This window comes from Diabrotica virgifera, chromosome 5, assembly GCF_917563875.1.
Source record: "Diabrotica virgifera virgifera chromosome 5, PGI_DIABVI_V3a".
Classification (NCBI taxonomy): Eukaryota; Metazoa; Arthropoda; class Insecta; order Coleoptera; family Chrysomelidae; genus Diabrotica; species Diabrotica virgifera.
In genome coordinates, this window is record NC_065447.1 from 101,387,629 (window position 1) to 101,413,704 (window position 26,076).

The 26,076-nt window shown below is 32.5% G+C and overlaps 1 protein-coding gene across 1 annotated transcript in view; it reads left to right on the plus strand.

Annotated features, from left to right (window-relative positions):
* Positions 1-26,076, plus strand: part of LOC114332905 (uncharacterized) — a 107,062-nt gene that overhangs the window by 27,259 nt on the left and 53,727 nt on the right. Inside the window, exon 3 of the mRNA XM_050651989.1 lies at positions 7,760-7,965. Coding sequence (XP_050507946.1) covers positions 7,760-7,965 — 206 coding nt within the window. The remainder of the gene's footprint in view (positions 1-7,759; positions 7,966-26,076) is intronic.

Genomic DNA, 26,076 nt, shown 5'->3' on the forward strand with positions numbered 1-26,076 from the left:
TCGTTGTTTGCGGCTTTAATGGTACTACAAGTTGCCTATGTAGTCTATGTGATCTAGTTTGTTTTTAGATCTTTATCAGGTTCTTCTTGCATGATGTTTTTCAGAAATAACTTGGCGAATGTGCAGGGAAAGATGTGTGGTATGTTGTATTGGTTTGAGATAAGTTCGTCATGTAGATTGCCATGCCGCTTTTTACACAAATGTGGTTGTTTAAAAAAATGTTTAAACAATACCTGCCCAAAAACTTCGCCAGGCACCATTCTTATTTGCTTAACCCGCAATTACACGCGCTAGGTGTAATGGTGTAATGGTTGGTTGGCGCTACAACAAATATGGTGAGGGAATCCCTCACCATATTTGTTTATAACCAATGAAATTGTGTAAACTAATACGATAACCTTAAGCACCCAGGAATGCCTTTAGCATGGTTCATGAGAGGGTATGAAAAAGTTATAGAATATTTCAGGCGGTCAGTGTGCTGTGTGATAGTTGAAAGAAGAGACATGCCTCTTCAAGTGAGGGAATTCCTCACTGCGCGTGCAATCACAGTGAAATCACGTTTCTATTATCTCAAAGAAACTTTTACGTTTTTATTTAATATTTAGGTAGGTTCAATTAAAATATTATTGTTTGGATTAGGTTAGGAACAGTGGCACACCGAGGGGAGGTTTGGGGGTTAAAATCCCACCCAGAGCATATAGAAATATATATAAAAGAAAGTAGGAAAATGTAACTTGTCTTTCACAAATAATACAAAAAACTTTCGGCGCCCAAGCAAACCCCCTCCCCCCCCCAGAGGAAAATTCTAAGTGCGCCACTGGTTAAGAACCCATTTTTAAATTTACCTACTCTAATTGGGAAATAAGCCACAATTTAACTTGAAAAATTGATTTTATTGACGTTTCGAATTCCACCTCGGACGTCGTTATCAAAATACAAAATATTAATAGTTAATTACATAAATGCCACAAAGAAATAGCTTCAGAACAGTTGTTAATTTTAATTTGTATTTTTAGTAAAATTAATTCGCGTAAAGAACGTTAATTTCTTCAGTGGCTTGCTGAAATTGAAAATTAAGAAAACTTGCTTTTGATCTATATTATTTTTACTTTTGTTTTGTTAAATTAATAAAAAAAATGGTTTACGAGACTTTCTATAATATGTGAGTAGAACCCATTTTATATTTATACATGTTGACATTCATTCTTCCTCGAAATAAATCGAATTTATGTAGGTGAGGGCGACGCTCATACGCGTGCAACCACGTCACAATAGAAGACGCGTGTAACGGCGGGTTAAAGGGGACATTTTTTAACAGGAATTTGCAAAGAAGCCGAATCAGAAATTGTTTCATATGGGAGCGGTCTCACAACATAGACTATAAGGTTATGTTTCCTCTACCTTCCAAAATATAAAATAAATTTTTTATATATATGAAACTTTTTTATCATTACCTTAACTTAAATTACATCTAGTTCATGTTAACGCTCCTCTAAAAAGTAGAACGCCGTGAGCAATCGATAGAACACTACACAACGTAACAAAAACACATTAAAATTTAAAACCCTAAATAAGCCAACTTTACAGTCGCTAATTTAAATCTAGAGAGTTTCCAAACTACAAAAAATAATATTAGAGTTGATGTACTTAATTAAAAAGTATAGAAGAAATAATAAACAAAAAAAAGTACAATAATCGGTAACGGGTCATATTCGGCTGGTGAATTTAATTAAAACTTGGTCTTGAAAGAATATGTTGGTCTAGTTAGTTTCGTTAAAAATTTCAGTTTTATCAGCTTTACTAGAATCAAGAGGAAACTTTGAATATTATGCTATACTGTTATATTAAAAGTTTCCATACATAAGGCTCCTTGTATTGAAAATTTAAACAAATATTATCCAACTAGCTCTAGTCAGGTCTGGGTTTTGTGTACTGGAATGCTCCACGATTTAGAAGTTGTGTGTATTGTCGGTTTTCTTTTACTGTGGACTTAATCCATTAGCCAGATTTAGAAGTTATTAACAAAAAATCAAATCGATTTTATAACAATTAGGTACTAAAAGATAAGGAAACGCAATACAGATAACTAAAATGCTACCTAGAGTAGATGCCCGCTCAAATCATACTTATCTGATCAACAAATTGTAGCAGTTACAAACTGCTCCCTTAAGAATTCTCTTCGAAACGCCAGTGCCTCTCAGTTTTATAGTCCAAATCGAAAATAAGGCGGAGGGATGTCGCTTGATCGACGACTGGCTGAATGACAGTGGGCCTTCTTTCTAACAGCTTTCCATCTGCTTGGGATGTTGTAGTGTCAATGTAGCAGTTACAAAATGCTCCCTTAAGAATTATCTTCGGTACGCCAATAACTCTCTAGCTTTCGTGGCCACGTTGGGCGCCAATTTGTATGCGCAACAGGCATACAGGGTGGGGCATTAGTGTGACAAAGTCCAATTACTCGTTTGTCGTAAGAGATACGAAAAAAATTTATTTAGGTGAAAGTTGGGGCAGACATAGCACCATAGTTTAAAAATATTTTTAAATATACAGGGGCGTCCGTATTGACAGGGTGACACAAACTTATGTTTTTTTAAATGGAACACCCTGTATATTTTTACATTTTTGGATGCTCCTCAATGTTTCCTTTTTAAAGTATATGGTTTTGTAATATTATACGGGGTAGTTTAAAAGTTAATTACGTTTTTTTGTTAATTTCGTAGCAACATCTACACCCTCTAGAATTGTAGTGATTTGACATCAAATTTTCTATTTATATTCTTACCGATTCTATAACGATTTTTAATATAGTCTACTACTGTTAATCATTAACAGTGTAGCGAAATGTTTAATTTTAGTATACAGGGTGGGTCGAAACTCGGAATGAGTATTTTCTGAGTTTTCTTAAATGGAACACCCTGTATTTTAGTATTCTAATAAAATGATATTTTATGGTACTTTTTTATTTCTGAAGCATTCCCTATACCTAAGTTCTTTAATTTGTAAGTTATTCGTGATTCTTTAAGTTAAACATTAATTGCAACTAAAATTACGTGAAATTTTAATAGATGGCCGTGAAAATATCCAATCAAAAATAATTTTTCGAGAAAAAATCCACAATAATCTAGCCTGATCCTTAATTTATTAATATTGGATGATATATCCAAATACATTCGTAGTTAAGTTTGTTGGGGCTTAAAATATTAATCAGACATACAAAATTCTCCCTAGTTGGCTATGACACAAAATTTGCTTAAACATTTGGCATTATATTATTTATATAGTTCCAGTTGATTTGTTACCATTACAAATATTAATTTTTCTAATAAGGAACTGATTAAAATGACTTTGTGCTAGGAGAGTATAACAAAAATGAGCTACTTAAAATAAAAATTTTAAGCCAAAATTACAACCAAAAAGAGAAACTTTTGGAAGTATACTAAAACGGTTTCAACAGACTAGATACTTAGATTGTAAGAACGGTTGTACTAATATGCACATCCTGAGTGACACTAAGGATTACATTTAATTCCTGCTTTCTTCACTTACAATAGTTTTTTTTCGATCAGATTTATCACAATCTAAGTATCCAGTCCGTTGAAACCATTCTAGTATATTTTTTTAAACGTTTCTTTTCTTAGTTGTCGTCTATCAGGGAATTTTTGATGAAAAATTCTTATTGCTATTTAGTAGCACATTTTTGTTATACTCTACTAGCACAAAAATCTTATTAATCAGTTCCTAGTTAGAAAAATTCATATTAGTAATGGTTAAAAAGCAACTGGGACTGGAACTATAAAAATAGTATAATGCCAAATTTAAAAAAAAAATTAGTTTCATAGCCGACTAGGTAGAATATTGTATGTTTTTATTAATATTTTGCGCACCAACAATCTTAACTACGAATTTATTTGGATATCTCATCCAATATTAATAAATTAAGGATCAGGCTAGTTTATCATGATTTTTTTTTTCGAAAAATTATTTTTAATTGAATATTTTCACGGCCACCTAATAAAATTTCACGTAATTTTTCTTGCAATTGATGTTTGGCCTAAAGAATCACGAATAACTTACAAATCAAAGCACTTAGGTATAGGGAATGCTTAAGAAATAAAAAAGTAGCATAAAATATTATTTAATTACAATACTAAAATACAGGGTGTTCCATTTAAGAAAACTCAGAAAATCCTCTTTCCGAGTTTCGACCAACCCTGTATACTAAAATTTAACATTTCGCTATACTGTTAATGTTTAGCAATAGCAGACTATATTAAAAATCGTTTAAATATAAATAGAAAATTTGATGTTAACTCACTACAATTCTACAGGGTGTAGATGTTGCTACGAAATTAACAAAATAAACGTAATTAACTTTTAAACTACCTCGTATAATATTACAAAACCATATATTTTAAGAAATGAAACATTGAGGAGAATCCAAAAATGTAAAAATATACAGGGTGTTCCATTTAAAAAAACATAAGTTTGTGTCACCCTGTCAATACGGACCCACCTGTATATTTGAAAATATTTTTAAATTATGATCCTATCAGTGTCCCAACTTTTCTCTAAATAACTTTTTTTCGTATCTCTTACGACAAACGAGTAATTGGCCTTTGTCAGACTAAGGCCCCACCCTGTATGGGGTATTGTGATTTAGAGGGAGTAAGAATTTAAAATTGATGGAGAATGGGGAGAGAAATTATTGAATATGTTAATAAAGCATGGTTTAGCTCAGAGGAACAATTCAAACGGCCAGAGAGATACAAAAATTTTAATGAGAATTCGGGCTTGCTTTTCTACACTAAGGATTGACTTTGAAATAAAACGACAAATATATGGGATGACAAAATTATATATTAAACAAGACAGAAAATGAGACCTTTTAACACAACCCTTTAAACAACTGGGAATATAATGGTACAAAAGGTAAGCAGATCTTTGCCTGAGAAACTGAATGTGGGCGCCACCCAAGACTAGCTTGAGAATTTGAAAATGATTAAAAACAAGAAGCAACTTAAAATTGAGAAGATAACTTGAAATTACTAAAAATAACTATTTACCTTGTCCTGCTATATACTATACTGGTAAGTAGAAACTGAAATAAATGCCAAAATACTAGTGACAAATATATCATTATTTATTAAACAATAATTGTTAGTAAAAATGTAATAATTTTTATACATACAGATATAAAGACACTTTAAGATAAACAGTAGTGGTAGAAGTTGAAGAAATCTAGAGCCAAACGGTCACACAAAATAAATTACCACCACTACTGCGCCAGGTAAAAGGTATTACTTAAAAAAAACAAATCAGCGCTCGGGAGAAAAGCAAGAGTCCTATCATAAGGTCGGTATTTTATCTAAAATAATCCTCTTCTAGGTAAGGTATGAACTATAAACACAGAACACTATGGTTACAAAAAAATTAATACCTTACCTAGCAGTTATCGAAACAATGAGTCATCGATTAGAAACTGGACACATAGAGTGTTTTGGTGAACGAACGAATTCTTTGCTGGGAAAAAATCACATAAAATCTAACATATTATACATCAACAATGAACTACCCACCGTAAAACGTTAATATTAAATGTTCGAAGTGAAGTTCTACAATAAATAAAAAAAAATTTGTGTGTACTTTGTATGTGGCTGCACAGACGTATACTGAAAATACCATGGACGGCTATGCTGACAAATGTGGCAGTCCTTGAGAGAGCAAATGCTACCCGCGAGCTGCTTGATAATATCAAATATAGAAAGATGGCCTATTTTGGACACGTAGTAAGGGGAGACCGGTATAATATTCTTCAACTTATTATGATGGGTAAAATCGAAGGACGCAGAGGAATTATTGGTAGAAAGCAGGCCTCTTGGTTGAAGAATATCCGGGAGTGGACAGGAATAAAGAAAGCAGAACACCTATTAGAATACCTCGAGACAGAGACAGTTTCGCCATGTTAATCGCCAACGTCAAGGGGACTTGATAGGGCACGTTAAGAAGAAGAAGTGTACTTTGTACGCACGTAAGAAGTTATACTTCTATTATATGATTTCAACGAAATAAATATACTTTCAATAGAAACAGACTGTTTGACTTATACACACTTCTATATAAATCAAAACGGGAACTGGTGTATATTTTCAAACACTGATAATATGTAAATAAATTTATTAAAATCAGCTAAGTACTTTTAACATTTTTAATGCCATCATCAGAGCTATCGTCTTATAATTGTAACTACCTCAAATGAAGAGGAAACTTTGAACAAACACATTCTAATATTAAAAAATTAACCCAGGGATCTAACCACTGGTCAGGGTAAAAACCCTTAAATGTATAAAATAATCAGTAACAGCTGTTGATTGTAAAAATGGTAGCCATTTTTTAAAACACATTAAATGTGATTATTTTATACATTTAAGGGTTTTTACTCTGACCAGTGGTTAGATCCCTGGATTAATTTTTTAATATTAGAATGTGTTTGTTTCCAAGTTTTTTCTTCATTTGAGGTAGTTACAATTATAAGACGATAGCTCTGATGATGGCATTAAAAATGCTGAAAATACTTAACTGATTTTAATAAATTTATTTACACACTATCAGTCTTTGAAAACATACACCAGTTCCCGTTTTGATAAATATACTTTCAACAGGTTATTTGTATTTTATTTAAAGATTAAACTAATTTTTACTTACTACTTTCCAAAAATGTTTATTAAAACAATACCAAAAATAAAAAAATTAGAAAACACACGGATTCGAACCGGTGACCTCTCGATCTCCAGTCGAACACTCTACCACTGAGCTATACTCCCTTTGTTTTTACGGATTACAAGATTTCCAGACATACTGACAAATAGATCAAGTGAAGTATAAAAATACTTTTAATATTACTTGCTATCTTATTCCCGAGGAAGACAAATCCAAAGACACAAAAATTATAATAAATATATTTATAAAACACACTAACATATTCTTTCCACACCCATTTTGGACTGATACATACATAACTTAAAAGATTTAGCAACAAACTCCATACTGTCTGTGTGCGCATACGCGGAGAATAATAAAAAGTCACTTCCAATCGCGACTAAAGAAGTATAACTTCAATATATACCAGTTTTATTATAAACAATGCTTTATCGGCTTACTACTGGCCGAAAACTTATGTGTCTTAGCTCAGATTCTTTCACGTCCCACAGTAACAACAGATAACATTGTTTGGAGACCAACACCATTACCTCGGGTCATCTGGGTCCAAACATAACTTTTGATAAAATTGAAAGAGCTATAAACCTATCAAAGAATAGGAAAGCAACCGGGCCAGACGAAATTTCCTGCGAAATAATCAAACTACTCGACAATAAAGGAAAATATTCACTTCTAAACCTGTTCACTAAAACATACAAAACAGGTCATGTGACGTAGCTGCATGTTTTTTGTATTAAATTAAGGCCAATTTTGTTGATGCCATGATATAAGGTTATCTGTGGAAAAATGTCCGCGGGTTAGGGTTGCCAGCTGTTAAAACGAAAGGGAGCTAGCGCGCAATGCCACTGGTTTAACAAGATCACATTGAAAGTTGATTTAACAACTCGCCAGCAAACTTTTTCAACCTTTCTTTAAATTTTGCACTCCTGGTTTTATGTATGTTAATAGCAAACGTTAAATGCCTAAAGAAAATAGCTTTAGATCAATACTGATGTGTACTATGATCAGACATTTTATTAATCTATTTTGTTTTTTGTTTCAGGCGTAGTGTCATTACATCTAGTGGACCTGCGAATACCGAGTCACGCGATTCGAAATCAAAGTGCGAAACTCGAATGCCATTTTGAACTGGACGGTGAAACGCTTTATTCTGTCAAGTGGTACAAAGACGGCAATGAGTTCTACCGTTATGTCCCGCGAGATATGCCACCAACACAGACTTTCCCGCTTCCTGGAGTCTCAGTCGACGTAAGTAGATATCTTGGTTTTTATTATTGTTGTATTTTTACTGCAGCCGCGTGGTCTCTGGTGTCCGGCAAATTTACGATACAGCGGGAACTAGCTGAAGTTGTTTTATTTTGCCACAAGGAGAATTTACTCTACTCAATTTCAAGTTAGATAACTCTGTTAGATGGTTAAAATATATATAGGTAATAATAAATCGCCTGTCGTAATAAAACTTTGACGAATACTTTTAATATTATTAGGTCGCATCAAGGGCGGATCCAGGGCCGATTTTCGGGAGGGGCCATGAACTTTTTTTGGGAGGAAGACCGGGGGTTTGGCGGTAATTTTTAAAAATTTGGGTTACAATTGTGAGTTTTAAGGCACTTGTCATATAATATTGAGTGCAATAAAGACATTCAAAACTTATCGTTTTTAAAGTATTATTAATTAAAGTCAGTACCGATTCCTACACATTTTTTTGGATCCAAGTGCAGTTCTTTCAACAAGTTTAATACTATTTTTCCCAATGCTTCTCCTGTCAGGCCTTCTTCTTCCGCTCATTCTTGATTTTCACTAAGTATTTTTATCTTCTCATAATCGTCAATGAACTTGACAAAGTCTTCACGAATGTAGTTATTGTGTACAGTAGGAAAAATGAAAGATTACCCATAAACGAACATATCAAACAAGCTGTATTTTCCTGTCACCGTGTCACAAAAAAAAATTGGCCAACGCAAGTACATGTATAATACTTATATAAGCTGTTCTTATAGTACTGGTACTAGTTCATTATTTTCTGGAACATAGGAAAGATGTTTAATATGATGGTTCATGGGTAATCTTTCATTTTTCGTACATAATATGTATCTCAAATTTAGAAAAAGCTGTTCCACGTGGGATACGTCGGTCGTTTCGTCAAATATGATAGGGTAAAAATGTGCACTTTGAACCTGATTCATATTGGCTCTACCAAAGCTATTTTTCAAAAAAAAAACCTGATTCATTATTTGTTCAATCACTTGTTTACCACAACATGTTGGTGCCACTGATGCTGTGGATAGGTGTCGTTGAATAGTCCTCCTGATGAGATTTTAAATCTTAACAATTCCCCTTATTGTTAGGTCCAGCATCTTCTTCCAGAAGCAGGAGGACATCACCACGATGGCCTCTTAGAGGAATAATTTGCCGACCTAAGAACACTATAGAATCTACTATTGATCGTAGTCTTTCTCTATTTGCTTGTATCTGTCTAGACCTCTGAGAGTCTATCTGTTTTTTTTAATGACATGGACTTTATGTCAATCAGCCAGTCACAACATGACTACTATATCAAGAAGACTAAATATTTAAAGACCTATCTGGTTAATATCTGGTCTATCTGGTTAATATCTGACTACTTTTGCGGGTTGCGATAACCTCATTGTTTTGTATGGCTCCGTCTTTGTCCATGAGTTTGGCGAAAGATGTTAAAGGTTTCGTGACAAGGCTTTGGGGTATCATCCCTTTATTGTAACCATATTTTTATTAGAAAAATAAAACGCAATACATACTTGCAAAACAATCCCTTTTTAATGTGCGACATTACCAACCAACTCCTTTGTTCTAAGTGCTGGTGTAAGTAACGCTTAATTTCTTTTTTATTCTTTGTGTGTACAGAATATTGAAATTAATACGATTGATGGCTGCCAAAGTCGTTCTAACAAATGGCACTTTGTAAAATTATCAACATTTTTATTTACAAAAATTCCTATGTCATTCTTGAAGCTTCCGTTACTGCTTTTGTTCAACTATAGTTCAGAAGACATAATATGTATCCCCTGTTTTGTGCATATATAAGTATGTGTTTAAAACTAAATATATTTGAACTGCAAATATTTAAACTTCTATTTTTTAAATTCTCGGAGGGGGCCATGGCCCCCATGGCCCCCTCCCTGGATCTGCCCTTGGGTCGCATATGGATTGGACCAAAACTGAATTAGAATTTATTATTATTTTTTATTTAAATTAAAGTGTCTCAGAAACTATTGGCCATTGACACAGGTACAAAATAATTACTGTCACTGGACCGTTTTCTTCAATGTTTTGTCACTATCATTAATTACTTTGCCTATTGCAAAAATGAGAGAATGCTAATTAAATGGGATGTTTATTAAAAAAAAAAAAGAATGTGTGTGTACTTTGTACGCACGTAAGAAGTTATACTTCTATTATATAATTTTAACGAAGTAATTGTATTCTATTTAAATATTAAACTAACTTTCTTATCTACCACTTTCAAAAAATTTTTATTAAAACAACTAAAAAAAAAATGAATCGTAGAAGATTGGAACCCGGGACGTTTCGAACTCTGACCGAACGCTCAACAACTAGACCACCGAGGTCATGTGATTGACACGTACGTTTCGGATATAATTATGAGTGCAGCTGATCTCACTACTACCAACTTTGTTAAATTTCGAAACAGTAATTTCACTTTTATTTAATAATGGTACGGTAAACAATCCTCATTTTTTAATATGTTATTCCTTACAAAAATACCTTTAATTTAAGCACAAATAATTAAAAATCGTAAATTTGGGTCAAAAGTTATTAACTTTTTAAGAATTCCCATAAGAGCCCATGTTAAAACTTAACTTTTACCCTTAATAGTATTTAATTAAACGGCACGGTAAAACATTTTTTTAAAAATCAAGTCTTAGTTTTTTGAAGTAAACTATAACATACTAAAATTTCATGCAAATCCTTAATTCTTTGCCGAAGGTGTAGAACGTCATTAAACTTGTGATATTTTGAAAATTGATCAAATTATTTTAATTTTGAATTGAAATGATTTAAGTGCACTTTACATCAACAATAAATTGAACAAGAAATTGACAAAGTTATTCAAGGCCAAATTTGACGAGTACAAAATGTATGGTTTGTAAAAGAAAATGAAGGAATTTGATGAAATAGAACAATTGGATATGTTTTATTTTGTCAAATTTCTTTATTTTCTTTTTATTCACGGCAAAATTGGATGTAGAATTGTGTTTTGTATAAGCCAAATTTGACCTTGAATAACTTGTTGTCAATTTCTTGTTCAATTATTGTTGATGTAAAGTGGACTTTAGAATTGAAAAAAAAATACAACAAAACATATAGTAAGAAAACAATATATTAGGTGAATATTGATGGTAATCAAATTATATAAATAAAAGTATTACATTATTACATACTATGTATTTTGGCAGATCAAACAGGTAGGTTTATACCCATGATACATTAACAATTATTACGTACCTGTGGCTTTTAAAAACTATTTAAAAGTCACTACAATATTATAAAGTGTTTTGTTTCTGTCCTCACAACAATAAAACTAATATATTATACATTTGTTTACCTTTACCTTTTCCTCCAAACCACAGCTGTCCTACAGCTGCCATATTGGATAATTTTTGACATGTCATTTGAACATCCAATCAGAACAAAGTTATAATGCGCGTATGCGCCTGGGTGATGCGTATGCGCCTGGTTTTAACATATAAAAATTCACCCTCATCGCGCGTAAAGAAGTATAACTTCAATAAATAAAAAAATGTGATAAAATGCATCCCAAAATATTTTGAAACATTTCTATATCTTAGATTTAAAAAAATATTTTTTAAATTGATCCCAAATAGTTTTTGAAAGATTTACAAGCTTGTCAAAGTTTTATATGCGATTACCTTATAAGATGGAATTCGAAGATTCACGTTCCTCTCGAATAACTCGATCCCATTAGAGATTCAGCAGAAATTTTATTGTCGCCCAGAACAAATCAAACTGCTACCAAACTCTCCCTCAGTATAAACATGAATCTTGCCCCGCATTCAAAGGCAGCGACATAAAATTGGGTATATGGACTTGGAGTTGACCCGATCCGACACAATACCACAAAAACAGTAGGTGTATGGGGTAAGGAAAGCTGTCGGTTGATATTTTCAAAAGAGAAAGGGTTGCCGGCGAAATGAGAAAGGTACTGAATGTTAGCAGGGGACTGTCCTAGCCGTCCGAGTTGGACGACTACCAAAATTAATTAAACAACCACAACTTTTACACAAATGAAAATATATAATGTCTTTTTTTATACAGGGTGAGTCATGAGGAATTGTACATACTCCTACCTCGTATAGAGGCTCCTATGGGGAATAACAAATGACCATTAAAAAGTTTCTGCTCCCATTGTTTAACCTTTAACTACCCGCGCATCAAGTTATAACATAACTACACGCGTGGTGTACTTTGTACGCCACAAGAAAATACACTTAAAAACAGCGGATTTGTTTCATTTTTTTTTAAATACACTTAGTTGTTTGTTATAAACCTTATTCGGCATCAGTGAATACTTGGAGTTCGTTTTCAGTAAGCCAATTGGGATTTATAACTGGAATCATGGAATAACTGGATTCCATGATAAATAAAATTACTAATAAAAATTTTTTTTAAATGTGATTTTTTACAGGAGAAAAAGTATTGTTTACAATGAAAAATATATTTTTTGCCACAATGACCAAAAAACAATTAAAATATGTACTTCTATTACGACTTACAGTAATATAATCCTGGGGTATATTGTCCACCACCGGAAACAACAAATAATCCATCAATTAATAAAATGTAAATTACGATCTTTCCAGAACGCCGATTATAACGAAACTAAAACCAAATTGTAAAGCACATTCCAGTGATAGGTTAGAAAAATAAGCAAGGTCAAAAACTATTTTTTTTAAATATATTTCCAGTAGAATTCTTATATCTGGCGTACAAAGGACGCCAGTGCGTGTAGTTAAAGGTTAATAATATACAGGGCGAGTTTCGCATTTTGACAGAAATTTGTATTCGTCATAATTTTTGAACGGTCAGATCGATGTGTCTCTTATTTTGGCCAATCATTACACTATTACCACCTAATCAACTAATTTATTCAAACTAAAAAAAAATCAGGTCCGGCTTAAAAAAATTAGTTCGTTTGGGTCTTAGAAAAACTTTCACCCTGTATACGCTTTTTTGAAAACTCTAATATGAATTTTACAAATTAGACAAATAGGCAATTAAAATGGCATATTTATTTTTTTCTGCACACGATTAGTTAATGTTTTATAAAAAAAATCAAATTTCACTATGAATTAAAAGTTTGGTAAATTGAACCATAGATTTAAAAAAAATAAATTTTTTTACAAAAATTAAATTTTTTTGTACAAATAAGTAATTTATGTTACCATCCAATCAACTGATTTATTCAAACTAGAGAAAAATCAGGTCCGGATTTGAAAAATTAGTTCGTTTTGGTCTTAGAAAAAATTTCACCCTGTATACGCTTTTTGAAAACTCTAATATGAATTTTACAAATAAGACAAGTAGGCAATTAAAATGGCATATTTATTTTTTTCCCCACACGATTACTTAATTTTTTATTAAAAAATCAAATTTGTCAAAATCGAAATTTTAACCTTAAAATGAAAAAAAAATGAACTCACGGTTTAACTCGCTACAACTGTTCCATTTTAATATTTTTTTTCTGAAATTTACCATTGTGAAGACTATGAAAATTGTTGTAGACTTTCAGTCTTCTTCTTGTAAAAGTTGCAAACTTCTAAATCGCAAAAATTAGGTGGAAAAATTTAAAATTTATCAATTTGATCACGTCTATGTTAAACTATAGAGTTCAAAAGAAGTGTTATGGGAAGTTTTAAATCTAGACGTGTTATAGAAAAATAAAAATAGTAAAACTTTTAATTTTAAGAAAAACGTTGTTTTTGTAAATTAATTTTTGTAAAAAAAGTTAATTTTTTTAAATCTATGCAAAAACTTTGCCAAACTTTTTATGCATAGTCAAATTTGATTTTTTAATAAAAAAAAATAAGTAATCGTGTGGGGAAAAAATAAATATGCCATTTTAATTGCGTGTTTGTCTTATTTGTAAAATTCATATTAGAGTTTTCAAAAAACGTATACAAGGTGAAATTTTTTCTAAGACCCAAACAAACTAATTTTTTAAATCCGGGCCTGATTTTTTTCTAGTTTTAATAAATCAGTTGATTGGGTGATAACATAAATTAAATATTTGTTAAAAAAAATCATTTTTGTAATAAAAGTTATTTTTTTTTTAAATCTATGGTTCACTTTACCAAACTTATAATTATTATTCATAGTCAAATTTGATTTTTTTTTATAAAAAATTAAGTAATCGTGTGGGGAAAAAATAAATATGCCATTTTAATTGCCTATTTGTCTAATTTGTAAAAATCGTATTAGAGTTTTCAAAAAGCGTATACATGGTGAAATTTTTTTTAAGGCCAAAACGAACTTATTTTTTAAATCCGGGCCTGATTTTTTTCGTGTTTGAATAAATCAGTTGATTGGTGGTAACATAAATTAGATATTTGTTCAAAAAAAATTAATTTTGGTAATAAAAGTTAATTTTGTTAAATCTATGGTTCACTTTACCAAACTTTTAATTCATAATCAAATTTGATTTTTTTATAAAAAATTAAGCAATTGTGTGCGAAAAAAATAAATATGTTATTTTAATTGCCTATTTGTCTAATTTGTAAAATTCATATTAGAGTTTTCAAAAAGCTTATACAGGGTGAAATTTTTTCTAAGACCCAAACGAACTAATTTTTTTAAAGCCGGACCTGATTTTTTTCTAGTTTGAATAAATCAGTTGATAAGGTGGCAATAGTGTAACGATTGACCAAAATAAGAGACACATCGATCGCACCGTTCAAAAATTATGACGAATACAAATTTCTGTCAAAATGCGAAACTCGCCCAGTATATTATTAAACAATGGGAGCAGACACTTTTTAATGGTCATTTGTTATTCCCCATAGGGGCCTCTATACGAGGTAGGAGTATGTACAGTTCCTCATGACTCACCCTGTATAAGTTTGACAAAAATTTGAAAATAGTATTTTTAACTCAAAATAAATTATGGCAAAACTTCGAATGAGGTGGATTAACCCAAAATTGTTTACTTTTCTAGACGAATGAAAACGGAATATGACTGCATATAGTGGAGTCCTTTTTGTTCTCTACATTCGTCGTATGCGGTTTTATAAATTGTAAAATTCGCAGATTAAGGATGTACCAGACAGAAATTTCAACAAGAAAAGTTTCAGATTTAAATAACTATTTACCATTTTAATTTTATTATAATGACGAATTCTGCATCTGAGATAGTACACAAAGCCACTACGCATTCGCTAGGAAAAATATTCTAATTCGGATTTTTTGCACAATATTACTTAAAAAGGACCCCTTAAAAAGGTTTTTTTTTGTTTTTTCCTAAAATTATTCTTTTTTGCATAGAACAAACTTTTTTAGAATTTTTTGGATCATTTCAAACAGAAAAGGTCTTTAGTGACTTCTCCAAAGTTGATAGTTTGTGACATATAAGCGATTAAAAATTTAAAAATTGCGAAATCGGCCATTTTTAACCCTGAGAAACTATGTGAAACACTGAAAATTTCGATGTTGCCAAGGTAAGAAGATAATCTTTAAACATCGATTGATGAAATCCCGAAGAGTTTTTTGCAATACAATATCAAAAACTCCTTTGTTTTTTATTTGCCAATTAAGCGGGCGCTTGATTGGCAACCGTTGCATGTATATGTAACATGCGTAAATATAATATGTGCAGAAAAATATTTCGATTTAATTTTTTTTTCACCATCTTGCTTGAAAATATCCCTTCTTAACAAATTTGTACGTTACCAGGAACAAAAAGTCAAAAATTCTTTAAACGTTTGTTTTTTGTTTTTTCCTAAAACTAATTTTTTTGCACCAGAACAATAGTGTAGGAAACAAAGGTTGAACCTTGCAAAATGGACACAAATCCGGTTTTATTTTTTTTCTGGTATATCAAGGGGTGCTTATTATAAGACTAACTTTTTCTGAAAAAATTTCGCCCCGGAACCCCCCTTTTCACCCCTTTAAAGGGGGTAATTTGTGGTTTTTGCGGAACGTAGCCCTTCCTGTATCTTTTACAAAAAATTTCTTTTATAGAAATATGAAGATTACTATATTTTCTACGATTTATTTCCCGACAGCATCTGTCTATCATCCACCGTTTAGCAGGGGTGGCGCCCCAAAGTTGACGATGTTTAAAAAAGATGTTTTTAAAAAATATATATTTTTCCCTAACTGTAACGGAAATTAAGAAAAATCCTGCGGCAATTATTCACAAATAATTGATTGATTTTTTGGTATAGGTTTTACTTAAGGGTAATTGCCCTTTTTTAATTACACGGTGTTACATTTTAAAAAATCCCTTTTTATACCATCTGAACCGTTTATGCTAGAGTAAAAACACTTTCAGCGATTAACCATGTACTGGTGCTATTTACAAATTTGTATAATGCACCCCCATTTTTTCCCCGGAACCACCCCAAAAAAAAGAAGAATTAATAAATAAAGTGATTTTCTTGGAATCCTTCACACACAATGCCCTTTATTAATGTGCTTCATATATCATCTTGTGCACGTTATTATTACCCATGCATGGATACTAAAAGCGATTTCCTAGTGCAACCCCTGTAGCCAAAAAAAAAAGAAATAAAATGGGGAGTTGAAATTTTTTTTTGTTTTTTGCTTTTTGATCCATATGGGCATATGCTTCATCAATAGTGCTTTTCAAAAATATATATGGTTATTGCAACATCCCTGCAGAAACCACCCCTATCCTTGAAAATATACTGCAGAAACTACCCCTATCCCTTGGCGAGCATGTTTTTACGATTTTCTCATTACCTATGCGTTATTTTTAAACAAAACTTATACAAGGTTAAACACCACTATTTACTCTAAAAGTTGGGTCCTATTCATTTTTTTCGTATAAGCAACCGTTACGGCACAGTGGCGCCGTAAACCTCATATATGCTTTGGCGGGCTCCAGTTTTTGTTTTTTTTTTTCGTCATCTGTTCGTTTTATTGATAAAGTACTTATGTAAAATAAAACAACACAGTGTAACCTACAAATTATGACCTATGCACATTTTACAATCTTTGCGCCCCAAAGCCACAGTGGTGGCTCAAAATCAATTTTGCATATTTTCGCCACCTACACGCATCTTATTGCATGAATGCTACCTTAATAGCAGAATATTTACCCTTATGTGGTCGCTAAGCAGTGGCGGATCCAGGAAGGGGTGATGGGGTGATCACCTCCCCCCCTCTCAAACCAAGTGATATTATATTCAAAGATTATAAAAATATTCATTTATTTTTATAGAAATTTAGTGGAAACACTTATATGAATTATTATTTTTATAAGAATGGGGTACTTTTTATGCTTAAGCGACAGTGGCGGATCCAGCATCGTTAAGAGGGAGGTGCCAATTGGCTAAACTTCTAAAAAATAAATAAATAATTTTATAATCTTTAAATATAATATCACTTGGTTTGAGAGGGGGGTAGGTGATCACCCCCATCACCCCTACCTGGATCCGCCACTGCTTAGCGACCACTTAAGGGTAAATATTGTGCTATTAAGGTAGCATTAATGCAATAAAATGTGTGTAGGTGGCGAAAATATGCAAAAATTAATTTTGGGCCACCACTGTGGCTTTGGGGCGCAAAAATTGTAAAATGTGCATAGGTCATAATTTGTAGGTTACACTGTGTTGTTTTATTTTACATAAGTACTTTATCAATAAAACGAACAGATGCCGAAAAAAAAAACAAAAACTGGAGCCCGCCAAAGCATATATGAGGTTTACTGCGCCACTGTGCCGTAACGGTTGCTTATACGAAAAAACTGAAAAGAACCTAATTTTTAGAATAAATAGTGGTCTTTAACCTTGTATAAGTTTTGTTTAAAAATAATGCATAGGTAATGAGAAAATCGTAAAAACATGCTCGCCAAGGGATAGGGGTAGTTTCTGCACTATATTTTCAAGGATAGGGGCGGTTTCTGCAGGGATGTGGCAATAACCATATATATTTTTGAAAAGGTTTATTAATGAAGCATATGCCCATATGGATCAAAAAGCAAAAAACAAAAAAAAATTCAACCCCCCATTTTATTTATTTTTTTTTGGCTACAGGGGTTGCACTAGGAAATCGCTTTTGGTGTCCATGCATGGGTAATAATAACGTGCACAAAATGGTATATAAAGCATATTAATAAAGGGCATTGTGTCTGAAGGATTCCGAGAAAATCACTTTATTTATTAATTCTTCTTTTTTTTCAGGTGGTTCCAGGGAAAAAATGGGGGTGCATTATAAAAATTTGTAAATATCACCAGTACATGGGTAATCGCTGAAAGTCTTTTTACTCTAGCATAGACGGTTCAGATGGTATAAAAAGGGGATTTTTAAAATGTAACACCCTGTAATTAAAAATAGGGCAATTACCCTTAAGTGAAACTTATACCAAAAAATCAGTCACTTATTTTTGAATAATTGCCGCAGGATTTCTTCTTAATTTCCGTTACAGTTAGGGAGAAATATATTTTTTTTAAAACATCTTTTTTAAAAACTTGTCAAATTTGGGGCGCCACCCCGGCTAAACAGTGGGTGATAGACATATGCTGTCTAGAAATAAATAGTAGGATTATAGTCCTCTTTATTTTGCTATTTAATAAATTTTTTGCAAAACGTACAGGAAGGGCTACGTTTTGCAAAAACCACAAATTACCCCATTTAAAGGGGTGAAAAGGGGGGTTCCGGGGCGAAATTTTTTCAGAGAAAGTTAGTCTTATAATAAGCACTCCTTGATATACCAGAAAAAAAATAAAACCGGACTTGTGTCCATTTTGCAAGGTTCAACCTCTGTTTCCTACACTAAAATTTTTTTAGGTTTTTTGGATCATTCCAAATAGAAAAGACCTTAAGTGACTTTTCTGTAAATGTGATAGTTTTAGAGATATAAGCGATTGAAATTTTAAAAATTGCAAAACCGGCCATTTTTAACCCTCAAAAACTATGTGAAACATCAAAAATTTCAATGATACCGATGTACGTAGATATTATAAGAATATCGATTGATGAAATCCCGAAGAGATTTTTACAATACAATATCGAAAACCCGTTTGTTTTTTAATTGCTAAGCAAGCGGGAGCGACACTATTTTCAACCGTTGCATCTGTGTTATGTAATCAGAAAATATTTTAAGCTTAAAAAAATTGTTTAAATTTTTTTTGTCACATTTTTGACCCTGGCAACATGCAAATTTGTTAATAGGGAACCTTTTTAAGCAAGATGGTGAAAAAAAATTGAAGCGGAATGTTTTTCCGCACATACATAATCCGTCCGCTATAACTTTTCCCATGCGGTACGATTCATTTTCAATCAAATTAAGTCAAAACAAAAAGTGAAACGTACGCCGATGTGTGTAGTATATAGTATACAGTATACAAAATGTATATACACATCGACGTTCGTTTCAATATACGTTTTGACTTAATTTGATTGAAAATGAATCGTACCGCATGGGAAAAGTTATATCGGACGGACTATATTTACGCATATTACATACAATGTTGTACATGCAACGGTTAAAAATAGTGTAGCGACCGCTTGACTAGTAATTAAAAAACAAAATGGTTTTCGATATTGTATTGCAAAAAACACTAGGGATTTCATCAATCGCTGTTCAAAGAATATCTTCTTACCTTGGCAACACCGAAATTTTCAGTTTTTCACATAGTTTCTGAGGGTTTAAAATGGCTGATTTCGCAATTTTTAAATTTTAAATCGCTAATATTAAAAGTCACTAAAGATTTTTCTGTTTGAAATGATCCAAAAAACCTAAAAAAAAACTTTGTTCGATGCAAAAAAAAATAATTTTAGGAAAAAAAACAAAAAAAAAAAACTTTTAAAAAAATTTTGACCCACTTTTGGACATGGACCTCGATTTTTGACCCTTCGCTTCGTTATCGATCATTCGCTATCTGTACACTGTACAGATACGAAGCGAATACGTTCGATAACGAAGGGAAGGGTCAAAAATCGGGGTCCTGGCAACATGAAAATTTGTTAAAAGGGGTCCTTTTTGAGTAAGATTGTGCAAAAAATCCGAATCGGAATATTTTTCCGAGCGGATGCGCTATGCGAAGAAGACTTTTCAATTTGTTTAAGAGATGTCTCTGGATCTCATCCCAATGGGGATTTCAATGATCTTTGAAATTCCCCTTAAATAGATGGTCGAGCTCTTTTTCGATTTAGAGGTGTGCACGCTAGCGCTGTTGAGGAAGCCTGCAATGGCAGAAACAGCTGTCCAGCGATTGTGCATCCCTCTGAATCGAAAATAAGCAAAACCATCTTTTACTTTTCTATCTTTACTCAGATTTGAGTACAAGGAAGTTTCTTTCTATCGTTTCGCTAGACGAATGAAAACGGAATGTGACTGCATATAGTGGAGTCCTTTTTTTTTTCTATGTGTTTATATTTATTTACAAGTTATATTTCTTTCCCGGCAATACAGTTTTTGAGATTTTTAGTATGTTTATATTTAAAGCTACATTTGTACAGTTGTGGAGAAAGAAGATGCAATTCAAATTAAAGAATTGCACGATTTATAGTCATCTTGATCCCAAATTAAATATTCTACACTTTTGAAAAATCCAGCTTGTACCGATAAAATAAATTATAAGGTAAATATAGAGTTTTTAACTCAATAAACAGCTACAGTAACTACCGACAAGCTATAAAATTCCATAATACGATAAAGTCGATGCCACCGTAATGGATTTCTATGTAGCAATGGTCTTTTATACTCGGCGCTTCCCAAGTACAATGGCCCCTTTAACTGAATTGTGATTGCCATTATGTGACGTTTCTTGTTCCAATATACCATTCTCTGCAGGATATGTATCTTCTACTCCTTTATTATTGGCTTATAAGTATCTAAGAGATGTCGGTCGAGATGAAATTTTTATGCTTAAAGTGTAAAATATCGCGCTTTTATTCCTTGTCAACATTCTTATCTCTACATGGTTCTTTCAAAAAGATATTATAGTATTGTATAAGTAACGTAAGAAAGTAAAGAGATAAAGACATAGTAATGACGATTGTTAATCTCTAAGTGAAGCCACAAATTGTAAATCTCAAATCTCAAATGCGTAAGACTACACAAATTTTAGAAGGAACTTAGTGTAAAAACTTAGTTTTTAATGAAAAATTGCTAGTTACAGAGTGTCCAATTTTAGTTCAGAGAAATAAGGAACAAAATATCCTGTTGGTGACACAACCCCCTCCAGGCCGAAACCAAATTATTTGAGTAGTATGGACATTTACATTAATAACCTATATGTTTCCTGCAGCCGATTTTGATGATATACATAGTTATAAACAAATGAAAATAAAAAAACGGTAAATTTTCGCTTTTTTCGTCTATAACCCAAAAGTTAAATATTTTAAACAAATTTGAGAGTGATAAACTCATAAATCGTATAAAAAACTTTAATTAATATGGCGTTCGCTAAATATGTCTATCCTTATTGGTTGCTTAGAAAATTGCAAAATAAATAATAAATTTTGAGTTTTTATAAATAGTCATAACTTATGTAAAAATTAACTTAAAACGTTCTTATTACACGGAATTCTGAGACTTCTGGTGCTTAAATCATACCCTAAATTTCAAAGCAATTGGTCAAATAGTTTAAAAGGTATTTAATTGGTTTATCCCAAATTGATTTTTTTTTTGCGACGCTATAAGTCAGAAAATGATGAAGTTACAGTAATACTTTGGATAGTTTATTAAAGAAGATTTATATTATAAATTTAATTAAAAAAAAATGAAAAAAATAATTCCAAATGCTGTAAAATTATTTTGCAAAACATGTAAATTAAAAAAAGGGGGGCTAACTTCGTCCCCAATTGTCCTAGGACAATTGTTTTTCTTTCGAAATGTGTATAAAAATCCAGTCTTTCCAAATAGGAAAATGTAATTTTTCTACGGGTAACGGTTAAAAAGTTATTCTAATTGTTTATAAGTAAGCAAAAAATCGACGTGTTTTTGCAAAATAATTTTACATTGTTTAAAATTACTTTTTGTCATTTTTCTTTAATTAAGTCAATAGTATAAATGTTCTTCTTCCATAAACTGTCAGAAGTCTTACTGCAACCTCATAATTTTTTGACTTATAGTGTTGCAAAATAAATAAATTTGGGATAAACAAATTAAATAACTTTTAAACTATTTGACCAATTACTTTGAAATTTAAAACATAATTTAAGCACCAGAAGTCTCAGCAATTCGTGTAATAAGAAGGTTCTAAGTTAATTTTTACATTAGTTAAGAATATTTATAAAATCTCAAATTTATGATTTATTTTGCAATTTTCTAAGCAACCAATAAGGATAGACATGTTCAGCAAACGCCATATTGAAACTTTTTAGACGATTTATGAGTTTCTTACTCTTAAATTTGTTTAAAGTGCTTAAGTTTTTGGTTATAGACGAAAAAAGCGAAAATTTACCGTTTTTTGATCTTCATTTGTTTATAACTATGAATATCATCAAAATCGGCTGCAGGAGACATAAAGGTTATTAATAGAGATGTCCATACTACTCAAAAAATTTGGTTTCGGTCTGGAGGGGGATGTGTCACGAGAAAAATCTTATTTTTCTGGACTATTTAAATAAAAGTGGGAAAGTCAACGTCATATGGAACATCCCAAATACACACACCGGAAAAGACTAGGGGTATTTTTAAAAGGAGACGAAATTTCTTCTCTAATTGTTTTGAATGAATAAAAATCGATTTGTTGTGTTTCATTATCGTCAATGGTGCTACAGCCCTATGAAAGAGCCTCGACCTTCCTAAGTCTATTATGCCAATCAGTCCTATCCATTGCCAACCGCTGCCAGTTTACTGCGCCTATTTTTCTCCCATCCTCATCTACACCATCCTTCCATCCAAGTTTTGGCCTACCCCTATTTCTACTTCCCACAGGTTGTGACGTAAGGATTCTTCTAGGAGGGTTGGTATGCTGTGATCTTGCTAGGGATCAGTTTTTCTATTCTTATAAGAGATACTACGTCTTTACCACCAAATATATGTTTATATCTGTGGTATACCTCGTAGTTGTACTACCTTGTATTACCTCCCCCTCCAAATACCATTTTCACAGATGCCACCGGATATTCCTCTCAGGATCCTTCGTTCAAATATAAGCAGAAGGTTTTCGTCTGCCTTGTAGATGGTCCATGTCTCCGATCCATATGTCAACACTGGTTGTATAAGGGTTTTGTATATGGTTATTTTTGTTTTTTGGCTTAAGTTTCTGCTTCTCATATGTCTACTCAGTCCAAAATAGCATTTGTTCGCTAGGATTATCCTTCGCTTGATTTATTCCGTCATGACGTTCTCCTTGGTGATCAGGGAGCTTAAGTATGTGAATTTGTCCACCACTTCAAAGGTAGAGTTATCAACAGTGAATTGGTGACCGATGTTTCTGCCTCTATTGTTGGGTGTTGATGCCAACATCTTAGTTTTCTCCTCGTTTACTTTCAGGCCCTCGTTTACTTGTTGTGTTTAGTAGTATTTAATATACACCAAAATTTGTGGAAATGTTAAAAATATGATAAGTACAATTTTAAAAGAAAAATAGGTCATCACAAAATATGGTCGTAATAAGAAAAAAACAAAATGAATACTAAGTATCGCGTGTACCCTGGTTTACTAAGGCTCTACATCTGTCATTCATAGACTAAATGAGACTGTAGATACCCTGTTGAGGTACGTTTGCCCATTCTTCTATCAGACGTTCTCGGAAACTAAACGGCGTGTATATGTTACCCATATGTGAAGTAGTTCTTCGTTGAGGCATGTTCCATACATGCTCGATGGAATTCAGGTCGGGGGATTGTGGTGGCCAAGGCAACACATCAATACCTTCGTTGGTAAGCCAGTATGTCACTGAGAGTGCGACATGTGAACCAGCATGATCATGCATGAGGTGGAAGTTTCTACCAACCGCATCAGCAAACGGATAAACGATAGGATTTAGAATGGTGTATAGATACTGTTGAGCTATAAGGAAGCGGTTTGAAAAAACGCGGTCGGTTCTGCTACCGACTGTTGTACCACTCGTGAAGACGATTTCCTACAGTATCACAGCCTATGTTTACCTGGTGTGTCCTCTACAAGTCGGTAACCAATTCAGGTGCTGTAATTGTTGGTTGTCTTCTAGCGGATAACACTAAAAATCGGTCTTGAGCCGCCATTGTAGCGCGCTCACGTCCTAGATGACATTAGGCTGGGCTTCCAGTGTCACAAAAATGCCGCCACAATTGACTTGTAAGGCTACGGCTCCACGGGCGAGAAATTGACGCTAGCAGTAGCAGTAAAATGAACTTAAGGTTCCGCGGAACGGAATGGGAATAGCCGAACTGTACCGACTACAGGACTTGTGCGTAGTCGGTTCAGTTCGGCTATTCCCATTCCGTTCCGCGGAACCTTAAGTTCATTTTACTGCTACTGCTAGCGTCAATTTCTCGCCCGTGGAGCCGTAGCCTAACACTTTCGGAGATTCCCATGCGCTCAACTACATTAGTTTGCCGCATGACACATTGAAGAAGGCCTACAGCCCTATTAATCTCATCCAAAGTTAAATGACGTCGTTTCTTTGTTAAAAAGAACAACATTTTCAATGCACTAAGTAAACAAAAACCTTATAACATAAACAAAATCGAAACTATAAGCAGAATATTTACTGCAGTGTAAAACCTATAGTATAGTTTCTTCCTCTCATGAAAAATGCATTGTCAAATATTCGTTATCACTTTTGCCGTTATGTTTTGCTCACAAGAATCTACAGGATGAGCCACTGTAAAAATTCAATTCAAATTAAATGATGACGTGAATTTATTTTTATTAATTTTATTATGTTGTAAAAACATCCCTTGACTTTTCCGATGAGTGTATATTATATAGAAACATTTTAAAGAAATTTAGTTTTTCTACTTATTTACTTTCATACTTATCTATGACTAATCTTACTACAAGTTTTATGTGTTTGCAGCTTTTAAACATGTTTTTATTAATCTCTGTTTTACTCTTACAGTTCGTATTATTGTAATTACCTATAGTTTAAACGAACCTGTTCAATATTATTTGTAACTGCAGTATTCTCAAATCCATTAATTTGATCACCACCAAATAACCAAACACCAATACTATACTTATAATACGCAACCCGTTGAGTTGAGCTATTACACCCCTCGGCCCAGTGTTGATCTTGTATCTACATGTCAGCAGATACAAGCAGATTTGCTTTGTACAAACATTAGCCTATTGAGATTTATCAAACTTGTGCTAATACAGAAACGTTGTTCACAAATACATAAGCTAAGAGATTGACGTTTCAATTTTGTTCAATATTGATGTACATGTTGCGGTAGGCATGTTTTATTCAAAATATAAACAGTGAATTATTTACTGAATAAGGTTTATTGTCTAACAGAGAATTGATTATACCGGTATATATTTTAATAAAAGGCTTCATATAAACATTAAAATTTATGAATTATAGTGTGAAGCAATTCAATGATTGTTCTAGTATTTGTTAGCTAGAAGTCAGTTAAAGATAGTTAAATTAAAGTCAGTTATAGTTTGTTGTTATATTAGACTTTTGGTTATGTCCTTAAGGAGGGTTAAAGGGAACTACAACGTTAAAGAAAAATATGAGACTCTTTGTAAAAGGTATACATTTAAAATCCCCTAAATCAGGATTACATTAAAACACAGAACGTTTTCGGATTAAAAATCCATCATCAGTGTTACTAAAGGCCCAAAAAGAGGTATAACCTAATTAGTCAAGAAAAATGATTTAAAAAGTTGTCTAAGGTTAACGAATCCAAGAGGTCATACTTACAAAAAATAGCATGTCTGAGCCACCAACATTTTTTTTTGGTAAAAACCATTTATACGTTCTAAATTGTTGTGTTATACTACATAATTTTAATAATACTTAGTGATGTTGTAAATATTCCTGGATATTACCCAGGCAGGGCAACACAGGACTCTTCCGCGTGGTTGGAAAATAATTTTGTTTTTTTAATGATTTATACAGGGTGTTTCATTAAGAATTGTTCATATAGTAACTGGAGAAACATTAGCACAAAATACAAAGATTTAACCTAAAATACTTAAACAAAAACATA